Source organism: Hibiscus syriacus, unplaced genomic scaffold (assembly GCF_006381635.1).
Source record: "Hibiscus syriacus cultivar Baekdansim isolate YM2019G1 unplaced genomic scaffold, ASM638163v2 tig00113725_pilon, whole genome shotgun sequence".
Lineage (NCBI taxonomy): Eukaryota > Viridiplantae > Streptophyta > Magnoliopsida > Malvales > Malvaceae > Hibiscus > Hibiscus syriacus.
In genome coordinates, this window is record NW_024063471.1 from 16595565 (window position 1) to 16616019 (window position 20455).

Genomic DNA, 20455 nt, shown 5'->3' on the forward strand with positions numbered 1-20455 from the left:
AAATTTTCAATTAATGATTAAAAATAAAAAATATGAAAAGAAATAAAAAAATTAGTAACAGATAAATATGAATTTTTACATGGAATGTGGCTAAAACCAATTAAAATAGATTCTTTTTGTTAATTGACAAAGAAAAAAAATAACATAATTAGAAAATATTAGTAACTAAAATTGACGGGGAATTATAAAAAAATATATCATAAAAAATATTCAAACTATATTAGTAAAATAAAATATATTATTTTTTATTTAATTTTTGAAAATACTTTTTCTCAAAACAAATATTTGAAATTATATTTTTTTAGCTAAAATAGATATTCAAAATATTTTTTGATTAAAATAAATATTTAAAGTATTCAATTTTTGTTATCTAAGATTTAAAAAGGTTGACACATGACATTAATTAAAAGCTATTTTAAATAATTAGATAAAAAAATTGAATATTTTAAATATTTATTTCGATAAAAAAATAATTTAAATATCTATGTTTGTCGGAAAAAAACTTTATGTATTTATTGAATAAAAGAATATTTGAAGTATCTAGATAAAAAATGATATACTTTATATAGTTATTTGTTATATAAGCCTACAGAAAGGGTGAAATAAAGGTGCAAAGCTTGAGAAAGAACATAAAATATCTTGTAGATTACAGCAGCTAAAGATCACAGCAACCGACAAACAAAATGAGCAGATGAACAGAACAAAAACTGCTTTAGAACCAGAACCCAGTATTAAATCCAATCTCTCTGCAAATCCCAGGTTTCACTTTTCTCTGAATTATGCTGTAACATTTGTTTTATTTAATTTCTATGATATGTACCTTGATTTTTGCTTTCCAGAAAATGTTTTTATTGAGTTTCTTTTGATTGGCTGTTTCATTTGGTTTGATTTCTGAGTTTTTTTTTTCATGTAAAGTTTCTTTCTTTCTGGGTTCCATGAAATAAAGTTTGCATTTTTTATATGTTTATTTTGCATGATTTTGGTGAATCCGAGGGAAGCTGTAGGAATATTAATTCCATGATCTTTTTAAGCATTATAATTTATCTGAGTGAAAAACACAAAATATAATTCTTATGTTTAGCTCTATTATTTCTTTAATTTTGGTTTTTATATTGAGAATTGAACATAATTGTTGAGAAAATTAATTAAATAATGTAATTTAATTAACAATATTGGCAGATTCACTATACTGTTGTTCACTACAGATGTTTCTTTGAATACAGATCATAAAAGTATCTAAGAGAAAAATCTTGGTTTCCCCTATAAAACAAAGCTTTGATGATGGAGTCGAGTAGAAATGACTCGTTTACAAGCGATGAGAATGTGCCAGAAATAGTGTGCCTCTCTATCATTGTTCTTGGTGCCTCTGGTGATCTTGCCAAGAAAAAGACTTTCCCTGCTCTCTTTCATCTTTATTCCCAGGTTAGGTGTTATGTTCATTGATATCTTACATTCGAGCAAAAATGAAATCGATATAAGTCTTACTCCATATGGAGTTATCAGTTGTCTTTGCTGACGGGCTGAACATGGTGCAATGGGATGTTAACCTTGGAAAAGGACGTTGTGCATGCAGGGATTTCTACCACCTGATGAGGTGCATATTTTTGGCTATGCAAGGACTAAGATTTCGGATGACAAATTGAGAAATCGCATTCACGGGTGAGAACATCGTTCCTCTCTTTCGAAAAGAACAAAAGAGATAAAGTTTACATTGCTCTACTTCAAGAACTGAAGAATGATTCACAATCACAAATGATAGGTTTGACCGACATTTTAATTGAAATGGCAGATATATTGTCAGTGACAGAAGTGCTTCACCCTCGGAAGATGTTTCAAAGTTCTTAAATCTGGTCAGCACATCACTAGCTATATGTTTTCAACACTTCAATCTTATGTCTATTTGTTAGTTTTAAAAAGCGATTGCAATTATTTGTAGGTTAAATATGTAAGTGGGTCATATGATTCCGCTGAGGGCTTTCAACTGTTAGACAAGGAAATTGAAAAGCAAGAAACCTCAAAATGTAGTCGAGAAGGGTCGTCTCAGAGACTCTTTTATCTCGCACTTCCACCATCGGTATATCCATCAGTTTGCAAGATGATAAGGAAATATTGCATGAACAAATGTACGTAAATGATTTAATTTAGAATGTATTTTCTTTATGTTTGTTTCCTAATTCACCAAAGCCGAGTAAAACTGTTATCTTGAAGGCAAGATAATTTGATTTTTTCCAGCTGATCTTGGTGGATGGACTAGAGTTGTTGTTGAGAAACCATTTGGAAAAGATTTGGACTCTGCAGAGAAACTGAGTTCCCAGATTGGGGAGTTGTTTGATGAGACTCAAATTTACCGTATCGATCACTACTTGGGAAAAGAATTGGTTCAGAACCTGGTAATAAATGTGTAAACAGATGATCTGTGTTTCTTGATTTCTTTATCAGTTCCGCTCATATCTAGCTTTATGGAACTTGCAGTTGGTACATCGTTTTGCTAATCGCTTCTTCTTGCCCCTTTGGAATCGTGACAATATTGATAATGTACAGGTGAGGATCCTTCTTTTGTGGATGTTTAAAAATTCGAAGATGCTACGGTGAAGGTTTAATTATTCAAGGATAGGCCTTATAAACTTACTGGGATTGGTTTCCATATCATTGCCACAAGTTACATCAGTATATGTTTATGTAGTTATGTTCACTTCAAAAAGGAAAAATGTCAAAACCATCGTTAACCTGACATAGCTCTGTTATTTGTCAAGATATAATATTCTTTTGATATTGATCTCTATATTCTTTGTTTCTTTTGGCAGATTGTGTTCAGGGAGGATTTCGGAACCGAAGGTCGTGGTGGATATTTTGATGAATACGGGTAGGCTTCATTAGTACTTATCTCAAAACCATATTGTATTAGAAAATTTATGAAGAATCATGCACCTTCTCCAGACATTAACATAAAGAGAATATGTTAAGTATCTGCTTTCTTAGGTATCTTCCCTTTAATGTTCCTTGTGCAGAATTATCCGCGATATTATCCAAAACCATCTGTTGCAGGTAAGGTCATTACTAGATATCATACACTTAAAAATGAGGTATTTGCATAACTTTCTGTGTTCAAATTGAGTTGCACTTGTATTAATCTGTTAGTTAGGTGATCCACTGATACTTGTAAAAGTAACTTCATGGATAATTTGCTCATTTTGATTTCTGAAGGCATTACGTTGCTTGACTCGGAAGACGAACATGCTATGTACCGTTAACCTACTTCACTTATTTATTGAGTTCATACCAACTGCAGGTTCTTTGTCTTGTTGCTATGGAGAAGCCTGTCTCTCTCAAACCTGAGCATATTCGTGATGAGAAAGTGAAGGTGCGCATTTTTTCTCTTAGTTGTTTCGTATCGATGCTGTAGAGGAGATGCATATGCATAACAAACCAATTAACAAGTATATGATTGATGTAATATGCCCCACAGTTTTTTGGTTCGTTCGAACTTAGAAACTCTCAAGGCATTGCTTCTGTTCATCATATGCTGATTACCATATGAATTTCAGGTTCTTCAATCATACAACTTAGAAACTCTTAACGCATTGCTTTTGTTCATCATATGCTGATTACCTTATGAAATCCAGGTTCTTCAATCAGTACTCCCAATTAACGATGAAGAGGTTGTACTTGGACAATATGTAGGTTACAGAGATGATCCTACGGTTCCCGACCACTCAAATACTCCGACATTTGCAACTGTTATTCTCCGTTTACATAATGAAAGATGGGAAGGTAGTATAGTTGCATCTTTCCATTTGTTATTTTCTCTCATTAAAATCTCTTTTTGGTGCCACAGCCCTGGAAAATCTTAACTCATTAGTAATTTGATGTTACTTTATCTTTCCATGTCTGAAAATCTGTTGGTCACTGGTTTGTGTGCTTTTCCATTAGATCAAGCGAAGCATAAATTTAATTTGAGCTTCTCACTGGATTTTCTAATTCCGCTGATTGATTTGTGTCAGGTGTTCCATTTATACTAAAGGCAGGGAAAGCTTTGAATTCAAGAAAGGCGGAGATACGCGTTCAATTTAAGGAGGTTCCTGGGGATATATTCCAATGTATGACAGTATATCTATAAGATTCTTTGGAACTTCATATATATGATTGCTTGTTTCAGTAGAGCTGCAACTCTTTTGAAGTATTCTGACATTTTATTTAGGTCAAAAGCAAGGGAGAAATGAGTTTATCATACGCTTACAACCTTCTGAAGCTATGTACATGAAGCTAACAGTGAGTTCCCTTAACTCATCTTATCCATCTGAAAGCTATTAGAGCTATAATTTCCATGTATGCAGAGTTTCCTGCTTGTTGAGTTTCCTTTATGTATCAAGAGAAATCAATAAGTTCTGCTATTTCTGTCCTAAATTTGAACATAATATATTTCAGAACCAACAGTTACCATTTCACATAATCGTAAATATTCAGTTGTCGATCGTGCAGATGTTCCGATGCTCCTTGTGGAAACCTTTAGGCACTGTTGAGAACAAATCCTGAATACTTGATGCCCCTTTTTCATTTTATCAGATTTTAGAAACATCCATATCGATGTTCTATATTTTACTGATATTCAAAGTAGTGTTCTACGAAAACTGCTCATGCAGCCAACCATGAGTGGCAGGATCCTGCGTTTTTAGTTTAAGCTAGGAAACCGTTGCTATAATTTATTGCAAGATCTTTATGTATGTATACTGATTTGCATTTTGTCTTTGTTGTAGGTGAAGCAGCCTGGTCTGGAGTTCTCAACGGTGCAAAGTGAACTGGACTTGTCATACAGGCAACGCTATCAAGGTGTTACGATCCCAGAAGCTTATGAACGTCTTATTCTTGACACGTACGATCCTTTCCTTTCCTGGTCGTCGAAATATTCTTATTCATAATCCTTTAATCTTCCTGCTTAAAACGAAATGCATCATTTTTCATCTGAGCTTCAAACAATAGGGTCTAAGGTGCTGAAGTGATGATCGATGGAATCTGTTTTCTGGTTATGCAGGATAAGGGGTGATCAGCAGCATTTTGTACGTAGGGACGAGTTAAAGGTAAGAATTTGTGACGTGTATGCTTGGGAAGAAGATAATATCTTGTGGAAATTTGAACCAACATTCATATTTCTCTAATCAACAGGTGGCATGGAAGATTTTCACGCCACTTCTGCACCGGATCGACAATGGCGAAATGAATCCGTTTCCATATCAACCGGGCAGCCGTGGTCCTGCAGAAGCAGATGAGCTTTCAGCTAAAGCTGGTTATGTTCAAACAGATGGATACACTTGGATTCATCCAACCTTGTAGAAACTAGCTAACTAGCGGCATTCCATCTCCATTTCCATACAAGTCGAGGTATAGACGACGTTCATATCACATCCAACAAAATGCAGCCATATAAGACTGTTATCCGAACCATCGGTTTATAGCATGTTAATGTTATGGGTAAATTATATCATTGACTAGCAAAATATTTAACCCTTTTATTTTTGTCACTGTTCTTTCAATTTTGTCAGTTGGACCACGTAACTTTTAAATTATTCTCAATTAAACAATTAACAATTGATAGAAATACTGACATGACAGTTAAAAAATTAATATATTTATACATCTAGTCTTTCAAATTTATATATTCTCAATTTGGTTTTAATTTAATTTAATAAATTAATCATTCAATAAGGATTTTAAGGATTTGACGTGATAGCACAAGATCATAGTGTTATTAGTGATACGTGTTAATGCATTATTAGAAGATATTATTTATTAATTTTAATTTATTTGACACATATGTGATTGGATAAAAAACAAAGGAACACTATACCACTCTTAAGTGGAAGCGATCCAACGTCTAAAGGGGAAATCAGGAGTGCTCCAACCACTACACTAAATGTTCTTAATAGTTCAAATCTCGCAACAAATGTTATTTATCCTTTAAAAGCTTATTAATGGGGAAAGAAGATAAAAGGAAAAAGAAAATAGAATTAGAACCTAACTAAATTATAAAATAAAAGAGCACATAAATAATTTAAAAATATAATATTTTATTTATATATTAAATCATTATATATATATATATTAAATTATAATTAATGGAAGATTTACAATAAAAATAAATTTAAGATTTTTATAATTTAAAAATAATTTTTATATTTTTATATTTTAAACATTAAATTTAATATTTCTAGATAAATTATATTTAATATTTAATTTTAAAATATAAGAAATGAAATTATAAAAATAAATATAAAAATATTAAATTTAAGATTTATAATAATATTTTTATATTTTAAAATTTACATGTATCATTATCTAATTGGAATTAAAATATAAAAAAATTATATTTTAAAAATATTAAAATATTATAAATATATTTATTTTTAAAATATAAAAATAAAATTATAAAATAAATATAAAAATATTAAATTTAATATTTACAATGATATTTTTTATATTTTAAGATGTACACGTATCATCACCTATTGCTATTAAAATATAAAAGTATAAAAATATTAAATGTATTTTTATTGTAAATCTTTCATTAATTATAATATATATATAATGTATTTAGATATAAATAAAATATAAGATTCTTTTAATTGTTTATGTGCTTTTTTATTTTATAATTTACCTAGGTTCTAATTCTAATTTTCTTGTACTTCTATTATCTTTTGCCCTTGACAAGCTTTTAAAGGATAAATAAATTTGTTGTAAGTTTAAAATGTTGGGTACCTTTGGTGTATTGGTTGAGGCACTCTCCATTTTCCTTATGGATGTTGGTTCAATTCCCTTTAAGTGGTGTTTCATGTTGCTTTATTTTCTATCCAATTCGGTGGTGACATGTGTGTTATTTCATGTTTATTTATTTTTTATCCAACCGGGTGGTGACATGTGTCATCTCCTAATTGGATAAAAATTATTGAATTAAATAAACTAAAATTAATAAATTAAATTTTCCAATAATGTATTGACACATGTCACTAACGACATGTGTCATGATACTATGCTGATACGTGTTAGATCCTGATTGAAAGACTAATTTAATTTATTAAATTAAATTTAAATTAAGACCAAATTGAGATAATATATAAATACTAAGGAATAAATGTATAAATATACTAATTTTTTAACTGTCACATCAGTATTTCTGTTAATTGTTAACGATTAATGGCTTACTTGTCAACAAATAAATAGTTAGGTAGTCTAATTGACAAAATTAAAAGACCGGTGGTAAAAATAAAAGAGTTAAATTGTAACACCCCAATTTAGGGGCTAAATTATAGAAATTATAAAATGGTGAATTTAATTGAAATTTTGGAAGGAAATTGAGGATTAAATTGTAAAATAGTAAAGTTGGCAGACCATTTTAAGAAGTGTAGGAAATTCAGTGGCTTAACCCATGATTTACCCATTTTTATTTTGGAGAGAATTATAAATCTCTCCCCCGTATGTTCAGCACAATATTTTCCCAGTTTTCCCTTCTCCAACAACCCTCTTTTCAATTCCGATCTACTCGTCGTCCGACCTCCGATCGACGAACCGAAACCACCATCGTGTTCGTTATCGACCGAGGAACAAAACCCCTCAAACCTTTCGTTATGAATCGTCACCGTTCGTCGTTAATTTCAGTCGGAATTATCGTCGGTAATAACTCGATTTCAGTTGGTTTTTCGTCGATTCACGACGATCCGGTCATCCATTTACGACACCTCATGCACAATCGTGTTCCTTGCATCATTTCGAGTCCACTGGTGTTCTCCGTTTTTCCGTCGTCGTCGGCGCGTGGAGGGGTGAGACCGTTAAAGTTTCTTACGTTTCAGAATCGAGCTCTCCGCCGTTCAAAATTGTGAACCGAGCTTTGTAAGTGCCTCAAAATCACTTAAAAAAATTTTTAGGAATTGTTTCGGGAATTTTCCGACACCGTAGCACTGTTCACGTGCCACCCCCGGAGAGTGGGCATCGTTTGGGTGTTAATTTTGTAATTAATTTCTGTTTGGGTGCTATTTGTGTAAAATTCGGGTGTTAGTTTGGTAAATATTTGCAGAATGTGACTAATTTGGTAATTAATTTCTGTTAGGGTGATATTTGTGTAAAATGGTCGACTGTTGATCGTTGACCGGCGTTGACCACAGTTGACCAGAACTTTGACCAGCTTTGACCGGGCATTAAACGACCTTTGACTTCGACCGAATATACATATCCTAACGTTTTTCGACGTTCCGAATCCGATTCCGTAGTCCGTTTTTTGAAATTCGGACCCGAAGGCCTCGAAATATCCAGTCAAACCCGTTGACTTTGATTTTGATCAAAAATTCCAAATTTTCGAAAAGTCATATTTTATGCTTTCGACGTCCTAAATCCGAATCCGAATTCCGTTTTGCCAAATTCGAACTCGATAAGTTGTTTTCACTTATTTAACATTCGATTCGATCCGTTTTTCAGAATTAAGCTCCGTTTTTTATGTAATTTCTGTTGATATGGATTTGAGGAAATATTGGAAGATGATTTCAAGATCGAGGGCGTTCGAATGGAAATTTTATGGTCGATCAGTATGGCACAGAAATCGAGATAATACATTACTACCTCTTTATGCTTTATAGAACATGTTGATATTGGTAAATGAATGAATGAAAATATTTGGTCTCATATGTGTAAGTAATGAAGTTCTACACTCGATATGAATGCGGTAGAAAGTAGGTAACTGAATATGGCTCAGATGACTATTATAAGAAATTAAAGGACAATTAGAATTAAATTACAAGTTCTGGAATTAAGTGATAAAGGAATCAGCCACGGATATGTAGTTTATAATTTATTTCATTAAATGTACTTAGATGATAAATTATGAGAATATTTCGATTAGGTAAAATTACGAAAATACCCTTATGTTGTAGGATGACAAGAATTGTCCCTCGAAGTTGGTTAATAACTCTGAAAAGACATATTGATCCGATATAAATATTGATGTGCATAAGAAATGTTAGTTTTACTTGAAAATTATGGATAACCGGTTTTTAATCCTATGAGGGTTTGTGAATGATACTATAAGGCTGTTAAGATAATCATTTCAAGATCAGAGATTGTTCAAGAAAGAAATTAATCATAGGATCTCTAAATTATATTATTTTCGTTAAGAGTTAATATCGAAATTATCTGGTTAAGAAATTACGGAAATGCGCTTGAGAGGTAAAATAGTCTGAGTTGACCCTGAATGAGAAAGTACTTTAAAGATTTGTACTTAACTTGATTAAGTACGAAATTGTTTGTTAAGATTCTGACTTAGTGCAGAAAAATTCATGATATTCCGTTTGTAAAATCTGAGAAGGCACTTGACCCGAAAATATTCGAGTAATGAGTAAATACCTGAAGAATAATTTATCGGGGGTATTTTTCTGTCAGAATTGTTCGAAAGAACTGAAATAAATTATAAGATTGAATTTAATAGTAAGATCGAACGGAAGAAAATGATTAGAATACACTGAATCTGTAGAATGACCAAAATACCCCTGTAATGGAAATGATCCAAGAATACCACCAAGCTCAGGAATGATTGGATATCCTTCGAGCTCTGAAATGAATGGAATAAAAATGAATACCAAAATTACCAAAATACCCTTATAGCCTATACTAAGTAAATGCCTTGGATTAATTAAGGAATCCAAATAAGCATAAGTGTGGGACTACTTTTAAAAGTTATGGAACACAGCTTAAGTGAGCCAATCAACCCTAAAGTTATATCAATACCTGAATGGCATATATATTACTGGAATGCGTGTTTGTCTTCTCAAGTTTGGTTCTATGATAAATTTTGGAAGTATTCAGCTCAGCTCAACTCTAGACCGCATTCAGTACTAAGAATTGGACGTTTGTTCGACAAATCAACCACGAAGACCAAATTGAGTGGAATAGAAGTACAACATGTATCTGAAATTCAGGAACATTTGAATTACTCTGAAAAATCCCGAAGTAACTGGAATGGACTTGAATGCTAAATAAATTAAGTAACCTCAATGAATGAGGATTAAATAAGTGATTTGGATGAATCTGGAAATGTTAATGAACATACATGATGTAATGTTCTTATGGATCATGAATTACAAATCAAGCACGTCAGCATTTCATGATATAGTGAAAGTGTGAACATGAAATAAAGACATTGGAAGATTTATTTAGCGATGATTCTGAAGTTGAAATATGGACTAGAAATTATGGTATTAAAGAGTAAATATCCTGGAAGAACAATGAATTGACCAATCGATAAGCATTAGTTCTAGGAACTATTCATCTAAGAGTTGTTCGATAATCAGATCAAACGATATATTTTGTATAAAGATTTCTGAACACTTTCCTGATGCACATGAATCATATCGGAATTTTAAAGTATCAACCTTAAATGTCAGATTAGATTGGTTAGCAATCGATTCCCTTCAATAGGACCTCATTTTTAGAATCTGATCAAATTACATCAGTTTCATGTTATTCATTCTGATAACTACTAAGTGTCTCTGAGAAATACTTGGATATCCTAGGGTGTTCCACATGTACCACAAGACAATTTTATATGTTTTTAAACGAGTTTCACCGAAACTATTGATTTACTGGTTTATGAACCATGACAACATGTTATATGTTTTCCGATTACGGGTTTTACCGAAAATATGAATTATTCCTGATTTATGACATCATGGAATCTACTGGTTTTATGAACTATGTTTACTTGAAATATGTTATCGGGTTTCCTATTTTCATTGGAAAATATGATCTTGATAAATCACATACTGAATATTTTTATGAGACAATACCCGATGTTCTGAATGCAGTTTATTTTGATATCTGATTTACCACACATTTTGATATGGTTTCTGGTTACGATATTTTTGTACATGATTTCTAAATATGGATTAATTACCGTTACAGTTCCCCCAGGTCCCTTTGCTGTATGCAAGGGTAAGCCTTACAGTTCCCCCAGGTCCTTTTGCTGTGTGCAAGGGTAAGCCTTACAGTTCCCCAGGTCCCATTGTTGTGTGCAAGGGTAAGCCTTACAGTTCCCCCAGGTCCCTTTGCTGTGTGCAAGGGTAAACCTTACAGTTCCCCCAGGTTCCTTTGCTGTGTGCAAAGGTAAGCCTTACAGTTTCCCAGGTTCCTTTGCTGTGTGCAAGGGTAAGCCTTACAGTTTCCCCAGGCTCTTTTGCTATGTGCAAGTATAAGACCTTATCGTTTTTGCATGCTCTTCTGCTTTGTGCACAGGGTAAATATGTTTTAAACTGCTACTGTTTTAAAAGATATGTATCTTTTCACTGGTTTTACGGGAACACACTAGATAACCTATTCTGATCTCCTGAACCTAAACATTCGAAATATATTTCCCTGAACTAAACGCTTATTATCTGTTACTACCTGAAATATCCATAAGATCTCTGCTCAGTATAAAGATCTGTAGATGTCTGAACTAATAAGGAAATATATGTTTATCGGTATCTGCACGTTCTTCAGCATCATTTGGTAGTTCTGTATTACTGAGCTTTTTCGAAGCTCACTCTATTACTCACCATTGCAGGTTAGAAGAATTAAACCAATGCATCTATCGACTTCAGTAAAGGAGTTCTTTCGACGTTGTTGCATAGTATGGTACATGTGATTAGGGAGCATGTAATTGTATTTTATTTTAAATACGAGACAGAAAATCTATTTTATTTCTAAATATTGATAAATGATTTTATAAGTTACATGTTTTAATCAAAGTTTTAAATTTTCCGCTATTTTTACTATGGGTCGCTCCGGTGGCCCTAATGTGACACTCTGGATCGGATCGAATTACCCGCATCGATCTGAGGGGGTTACATAAATAGTTAGGTTGGCAATGATATAGTTTACCCTAATATTATGATATCAAGCTAAAGTAAGCCTATTTCAACCCGGAATAAAGATATTGACATGAACTAGAAATTTAATTTACTTACTTCATATAAGTACGTGTAGTTATGACTTCTAGTACCGACTTTGATATATATATATATATATATATATATATATATATATACACACATGATACATAAGTTTTTGTATGGAATTGGTAATCTAATTTTTTGGGTGCAATTAGCCATTCTTTTTTATTTTTTAATGTAATTATGTATTTAATATTTTTTTAATATTACATGTATTCATACTTGAAAATTGGAATTTTAACGTCTAACTTTTGAATATGTAGTATATGTTATCATTTAATTAAGCAATATTAAATTGAAAATATGAACCAATCAAAATTGAATACATGTGTAAATAGGTTAGGTACTTAATCTTACTACACGAAAAAAAAAACCTAATACGTGTTAAAAAAAAGAAAGAAAAAGAAACCAAGTACATAATCAAGAGCCTATATAGGGGTGAGTTTACTTAGGCTTCACCCCATCTCCTAAAAATTTAGAATATAAATTCTATTCTAAAAATTATTTTAATGATATGTTAAAAATTAAATTAGTTTAGTTGATGTATTTTCAGGACGTCTAAATATATATAATTATTATATTTTTAAATTAAAAATATATAAAATTATGTTAGATAAATATTTTATTATATTCATATTGATCTACTCAATAAAATTTATTTGTATTCGTTATTGTCCATAATTGTAACAAAAAGTACTACATATCTAATTATACCTTCAAAAATAATTAAATACCAAGCGGCCCGATGTATAACAAAACCCGATGCGATTTGGCTTTTTATTTCTTTCGTCATTATTTGATCAATTTCTTTTAGTTATATAAAGTTTAGGTCAGGTGGTTCTTTTAGTTCAGCGTCAGAATATATCTAAGACCCAATTAGAATTTACATAGAAATTTATAGTTCATCTATCAAAAGTGACGGTGATAAAATTCAAACTTGATTTTACAAGTTCAAGTTTTTAAATCTCAACTAATTATACCAATACTCGTTGGCATTTTTAATCCATTTAGCTGCAAGGAACGAAATTGTCTTTACCAACAAAATTATGGACTTATCACAACTCCTCTTTTTAGTTAAAACTTGCATGGTTTGGTGATTTAAATTAATTTCAGACCTCTCGATCGTTGGCTGCAGGTTCATGAAAACTACAGTGGGATGTCCAGAGATCCCATGGAAGTCTCCTCTGTCTAGTTTCTTATCATTTTGTGTTGATGGGGAATATAATTGATGCAATGGGCTGTTTGGTATAAGAGGTCTACTTAGGAACACTGATGGCAAAAGTTCGATGAAATTTTTAAAACTAGCCGAACTATCGACAACAATTAGTTATTGTGTATTTTCTAGCATCTGATTGTTAAATCTCCATTATCGCCTCATTATCGAAAGCGATTGTCAGGTGGCGGTCGACCAAATCAAGGATTCTTCTAAGGCGACTCTGTTATACTCTGTTATTCGACATATTTATCTAGTGCAGAACATCAAGGCAGACTTCTTGGCTAAAGAGGGCATTGAAAGGTCTGAAGATTTTGCATGCATTCATCAGTAATCCTAGTCCCTTATTGGTTCTTATTGCATTCCATAGAACGTGGTATTTTGATGTATGATTGGATCTAATCATGGAAACCATGCGTGCAACAGCTCTACTCCTACGAGGCTGGTATATGCAAGCTTCATTTTCATTAGATGGGGTAATTTTATCAGGGGACTAACCTAATAGCTATGCGAATGAGTTTGTGAGCTTGTTTCGATTGAAATATCAAGTGATGTAGTGATTTATGGTGTACCAATTTGTAATTTGGAGAGGTGCCTCGTTTGATTGGATTGACCAAGGTGGTGAAACTTGCTTGTTCAGATAATGGGCTCGGTCTTATGTCCACCTCTTGATTTTTTATGGGAGTCGTTGGTTCTTACTTTCTTTGGGGTTAGTTTGGGTGATTTTGACGAGATTGTTCCTTGTCATCGGTTAGGCCCCGGAATTGGGCTTCGACTTGAATAATAGATTAGGAGTCACCACCGATCATTTATTTATTTAAAAAAATGGGTTGATCGGATACCTGATCTACGTCTTACCAGAAATGTGTCGGACTCGGAAGTCGGTTACGGTCAAGGAAGGATTAACACCCTTGAACCGCTCTTTCGGTACTACATAATTTCCATTTGTCTTTAATTAAGAAAGTTGTAATTTTAAATTCAAAGGTAGAATAACGATCCCAATTACTTAACTAAGATTGATTTGAAAACATCCTTTATTTTATTTCCACTTCGATCAATGCTTCCAAAGCTGTTACAATATTCTTTTGAATTTTGTGCGACTCTCGTAATATCTCTTTGTGTATTCGTCCCCTTTGTATGTGTGAGTGTTGATTTATTTATAGTACAAACTTTAGAGGTTGAATCCGAGTAAAATGCTAATGTCGTGGTTGTTGTTTGTTGGCCGAGATTCTTGCGTCGGATGGTTCGAGGGGTTGAAGCGTGTTGGTTGGAGTCCCATATGTTCAGGATCATGGCTTGTTGTCGAGAAGCACGAGGGAGAGGTGTACAAGCTGTGATGTCCTCGGGTAAGCGGCGCTGGATGAGATTGAGAGAGGGAAAGCGGCGCTAGGGTTTCTGGAAACCTTGAGTCTGTACTGGGTCACGTGCTGGGTCTGGGCCACTTGTATTTGGGTTATATGTTGTTGGGCCTGTAAATGTAAAATAAAACCCAAATTAAATATATATATATATATATATATATATATATTATAATATAGTTTATAAATAAAAATATATATTATATAATATCAATGGTCGAAATACAGTGTCTTCAGCTACCCCTCTTTGCTCATTATTGTGTAAAAAAAATAGAGCAAAGATTAAAAGACACAAATTTTGTCCTTATCAAATGCCCTCCGTCGTAGAGTTGGAAAATCACGGAATGACTCCCTCGTCGTGGGGTTGAGTCAAAACTGGAAAATTCTGAGTACGAATCCTTTGTCGTGAAGTTGAAATCGAACTCGAAGCTTTAACCAGTAACTCACGGATCGTCTTCTGGCTCAAGATACTTTGACGTGAAGGTGAAACTTGTCCTGAAGACTTCGGTGTTGATGTGTTACAGATGACTCCTTCGTCGTGAAGTTAGGTCAACCTGTTAGGGTATGATACCCTTCGTTGTGAAGTTGTATATGTATATGGCCCCTTCGTCGTGAAGTTGAGCCTAGGAATTGGATATCCTTCGTCGTGAAGTTGAAATCCAATGTAAGTTGCGTTGTTTCGAGGACAATATCCTTTGCTGTGGAGTTGAAATTGACTCTAAAACTGGAAAATTTATTAGCAGACACTCATTCTTTGAGTTGGATATCCTTCGTTGTGAAGTTAAAATCCAATCTAGAGATGGATGCTGCTTGTGTGCACGATTTCCTTCGTCGTGAAGTTGAAACCGCGAGTGGCCCCTTTGTTGTAAAGTTAAGCCTGGTAATTGGATATCCTTCGTCGTGAAGTTGAAATCCAAGTAAGTTGTATTGTTCCGAGTCCAATATCCTCTGCCGTGAAGTTGAAATTGGCTCTGAAACTGGGAAATTGTTTGTTGACAGCCAGCCTCCCCTTCGCTGTGAAGTTGAGCTTGTGTTATCTCAAGTCTAATATCCTTCGCTGTGAAGTTGAAATTGACTCTGAATGAAACTGGGAAGTTGTTTATTGACAACCAGTCTCCCCTTCGTTGTGAAGATGAGCTTGTGTTGTCTTGAGTCCAATATCCTTCGCTGTGAAGTTGAAATTGGTTGGGAAGACACTTTATCGTGAAGTTGAGCCTCAAATGGCACGATATCCTCCGTCGTGGAGTTGAAATCGTGGATGTGTGGGTACGATATCCTCCGTCATGGAGTTGAAATCGTGGATGGCCCCTTCGTCGTGAAGTTGAGCCTTGACTTGAATATCCTTCGTCATGAAGTTGAAATCCAAGTATTGTGTGTTGCGGGTGGACACGATTCCCTTCGTCGTGAAGTTGAAACCGTGGATGACCCATTTGTTGTAAAGTTTGGCTTTGAGTCAGATATCCTTCGTCGTGAAGTTGAAATCTACTCTCGAGCAAATTGTGTCGTTTTGAGTCCAATATCCTTCGCTACGAAGTTGAAATTGGCTATAGATAAAACCCGCAAATATATGCATATATGCGATGTTATAGATGCAATGCTCTTAGGTATGCCTAAAATGCATATGCAACATATGTTATTATGGGACTTGGAGAGAAATCTCGATCTCCGGTTGCCTGTTGTGTTGACTCTTGATTTTGAAATCTGGTAGTTCTGATTCCCGATATTGAATTCTTCAAATGTGTAAATATGATGTTCTTTGTTTCTTGATTTGGGAAATGATTTCTCGACCATCTCAAGTATGTGCCTGAGCCTTGACCGGCTTTTGGTACCTGTACTTTTCAATGAATTTTTGTACAGTAATATGTGATTATCTTTTGCATAAGTAAATAAATCATTAAGTTTAAGTTCAATCCAAGATGCTTAAAAGGAACTAATTTGGAGAAAAATTTATCTTTATTTATAAGGGAAGAACAAATAATACATGACAAACATTCTGGAAAATGAATACATGATTGTTGAAAACATTTTGATGTTTTGATATAACAAATTAAGTTAAATGAATTTTAAGATTTTACAAAAGATTTTCTAAGTATATTCGAAGTAATTATTCGAATATCAAAATATTACTCCAAGTCTTTCAAAGTTCATTTTAATCCTTACTAAAGTGTAAAATTGTGTTTTATACTTAAACTATTTTAAAACAATTTTACAAAGTATTTCGAGCCTTAATCGAGCCAAAAATATTCTCTTTTTAAAGGGTTTCAAGAAAAATCAGATTGTCCAGGGGGTACAGATTCCCCAGGAACAGATTCCCCCCCCAGGGGGTACAGATTCCCCCTGCATGGTTTGGCTCCGAGAAATAACAGATTACTCGAATGGAGCCGATTCCCCCTTGAGGGTACCGATTCCCTCACTGTTCATCAGCCCAACGGTCATAATATTTGAATATTATGAAGGGGTATCGATTCCCTGTGAAGGGGTACCGATTCCCCCCATTCTGGGCAAGTTTTTGCAGAAAAATCATTCCAAAACGGCTCCAAAACATCCCCAAAGCTAGATATGACTTCAAACACATTCCAAGCTATAAATACAAGCTAAGGACACTTGAAGAAGTAAGAGAACAACTATCCAAGCAATCAAACACAATAGAAGAGTTTTTCATTCTTATTTCATCTTTCTCTTGTAAATATTTTGTTCTTGTGAGCTCAATCTTATAAACACCTACTTTAGAGAGGATTTCTTGTTTACATCTTTTATCCTTTTGTAAAGGGGAAAGGTTCTAGCTTATCCCGTGTAAAAGCTAGGGAAAAGGTTCTAGTTTAGCCCTGAAAAACTAGGGAGTTGTAAGGTTACTCTTTGTCCTTAAAAGAAAGAACAAATTAGTGAATTTGTTGGAAAATCCTTGGTGAGGAGCTAAGGTAGTGGACATAGACTTTGGTTGAGAAAGTCGAACCACTATAAATCGCTGTGCAATTCTCTATCTTTCAATCTCCTTACTCCCTAGACACAAAACCGTTCCGACTCCTCTCTGTAAATCGTTCCGGTTTTCGATTCGAGCTTTCGAAAATCCCAACAATTGGTATCAGAGCCTAACTCGTTAAGAAGGTTTAACCACCTTGAGACGGTCCTCGAAGAAGTTATATCAATTCCCAACACAACTGAGAAGATGGCTTCCACCTCCGGCTCGTTCCACATGGAAGACTCCCTACCAACGGACAAGCCTCCATACTTCAATGGAGACAACTATCGTCATTGGAAGAAAATAATGAAGGTATTCATCCAATCCAATAATCTTGATGCATGTGAGATAATCAAGAACGACTACTCTTCTCCAAAGAAGAATGAGAAGAAGCGGAGTGACAAAGAACGGAAGAAAGCTTAACTTAATGCCAAATGCCATGCACATGGTGTTATGTGCATTTGGTCCTGAAATCTATGAAGGAGTTTCTTCATGTTCAAGTGCCAAGGAGCTTTAGAATAAGCTCGATGAAATCCATGGAAACAAGAAAGAAGAACCAACAAAGGTGGTGTCTTTAATGGCTCTTGAAGAGCCCGAGGTATCTTCTAACTCAAATGAATTTAATTCATTTACTTTTGATGAGTTACAAGATGCTTATAATAGGTTGTATTTGGGATTTGAGACCATGAATTCCAAATATACGAAATTAATTTCAAAACTCAAAATTGAAAATAAATCGATTATGAAAGCTAGAGTTGATTTTGAAAATCAAAATGAAATTTTAAAAGAATGATTTAGAACTTTCAAAAATCAAAATAAATGATTTAGAAAAGAAAAATTTTGATTTAGAAGTTAAGCTTGAAAGCTTAACAAAAGAAATAGAATTAATTTCTAAAAACAATCTATTATGTTTAAAAATGGCAAAATGCTCACATTGCCATTATCATGGTCATATGGAACATACTTGTCCTTTGAAGAAAGGAAAACATTTTAAAATTAGGCAAGTATGGGTTCCAAAAGGAACAAGGGGCATTGTAACTAACGTTCAAGGATCCAAAGCAATTTGGATACCAAAATCTACTTAAATGTCTCTTGTAGGTGTATGGAAGCAATTGTGATGAAAATGATGATATTCAAGATGCTCTAGCCACACATGAAAAAGGAATGGGTAACCTCTAAGCTTAATACTTTTAATTTTGATTGCTCATTTGATTTTAAGCATGCATGAGTTTTAGTTTTAAATGATTATGCATCATTGTTTTAATCTCATGTATGTTGAAAAGATGATTATGATGAACATTTTAAAGTTGAAATGATTTTTTAGAATTTTTAGTTCATCATAATAAAATTTTGGTCAAAATTTGTTTTAATGAAAATGATATCTCTCTAACAATTGATATCAACTTTTCAAATACTTTGATTTTATAAATATTTTAAAAAAATTGACCTAAATTTGAATGTTTATGCATGTGGTTTAAATAAAAATGATATCTTCCTAACAATTGATATCAAAATTTTTAAATGCATAACATTTTTGGAAAACTTTATGCATATGCACTTAATTTTAACAATTGGTATTTCATAAAGTATTTTAGTCTTGGATATATTGAATTTCATTTGCTACTAACATGTTTTTTATTCTTTGTTGAAATTCAATTTTGTTTAAGTGTCAAGATCCTAAAAGCAAAATTTTATTTGGAATGCATTTATTGAGGGAGAGCTTTGATTTTTTCAAATGATTTTTGAAATGTCAAATTTACTACTTACTCTCTAAAGTTATTTTGAACTTCAAATATTAGAGTCTTTTTGATTTAACAAAAAGGGGAGAAGTGTTAAGGTGTTAAAGGGGAGAAGTGTTAAAGTAAGAGGGAGTAATTTTAAACTTTATTTCAAAATCTTAAAATTACTCAAATATTTTGTTATATCAAAAAGGGAGAGATTGTTGAAAACATTTTGATGTTTCGATATAACAAATTAAGTTAAATGAATTTTAAGATTTTACAAAATATTTTCTAAGTATATTCGATGTAATTATTCGAATATCAAAATATTACTCCAAGTCTTTCAAAGTTCATTTCAATCCTTACTAAAGTGTAAAATTGTGTTTTATACTTAAACTATTTTAAAACAATTTTACAAAGTATTTCGAGCCTTAATCGAGCCAAAAATATTCTCTTTTTAAAGGGTTTCAAGAAAAATCAGATTGTCCAGGGGGTACAGATTCCCCCCAGGGGGTATCGATTCCCCGGGAACAGTTCCCCCTGCATGGTTTGGCTCCGAGAAATAACAGATTACTCGAAGGGAACCGATTCCCCCCTTGAGGGTACCGATTCCCTCACTGTTCATCAGTTCAACGATCATAATATTTGAATATTATGAAGGGGTATCGATTCCCTGTGAAGGGGTACCGATTCCCCCCATTCTGGGCAGCCTGTTTTTGCAGAAAAATCATTCCCAAACGGGTCCAAAACATCCCCAACGGCTAGATATGACTTCAAACACATTCCAAGCTATAAATACAAGCTAAGGACACTTGAAGAAGTAAGAGAACAACTATCCAAGCAATCAAACACAAGAGAAGAGTTTCTCATTCTTATTTCATCTTTCTCTTGTAAATATTTTGTTCTTGTGAGGTCAATCTTGTAAACACTTACCTTAGAGAGGTTTTCTTGTTTATATCTTTTATCCTTTTGTAAAGGGGAAAGGTTCTAGCTTATCCTGTGTAAAAGCTAGGGAAAAGGTTCTAGTTTAGCCCAAAAAAACTATGGAGTTGTAAGGTTACTATTTGTCCTTAAAAGAAAGAACAAATTAGTGAATTTGTTGGAAAATCCTTGGTGAGGAGCTAAGGTAGTGGACATAGACTTTGGTTGAGAAAGTCGAACCACTATAAATCGCTGTGCAATTCTCTATCTTTCAATCTCCTTACTCCCTAAACACAAAACCGTTTCGACCCCTCTTTTCA

General features: G+C 33.3%; 1 protein-coding gene across 1 annotated transcript; it reads left to right on the top strand.

The window, feature by feature from the left end:
- The first annotated feature begins 612 nt into the window (after positions 1–612).
- Positions 613–5479, top strand: LOC120187339 (glucose-6-phosphate 1-dehydrogenase, cytoplasmic isoform-like). Its single transcript, XM_039191079.1, has 16 exons — positions 613–759; positions 1224–1422; positions 1574–1659; positions 1790–1850; positions 1937–2123; positions 2233–2390; positions 2473–2541; positions 2805–2863; positions 3009–3045; positions 3290–3361; positions 3624–3771; positions 4002–4097; positions 4199–4269; positions 4755–4870; positions 5030–5075; positions 5161–5479. The coding sequence occupies exons 2-16, from the start codon at positions 1279–1281 to the stop codon at positions 5326–5328; spliced, it is 1518 nt and encodes a 505-aa protein (XP_039047010.1). The 5' UTR covers positions 613–759; positions 1224–1278; the 3' UTR covers positions 5329–5479.
- The last annotated feature ends 14976 nt before the right edge of the window (positions 5480–20455 follow it).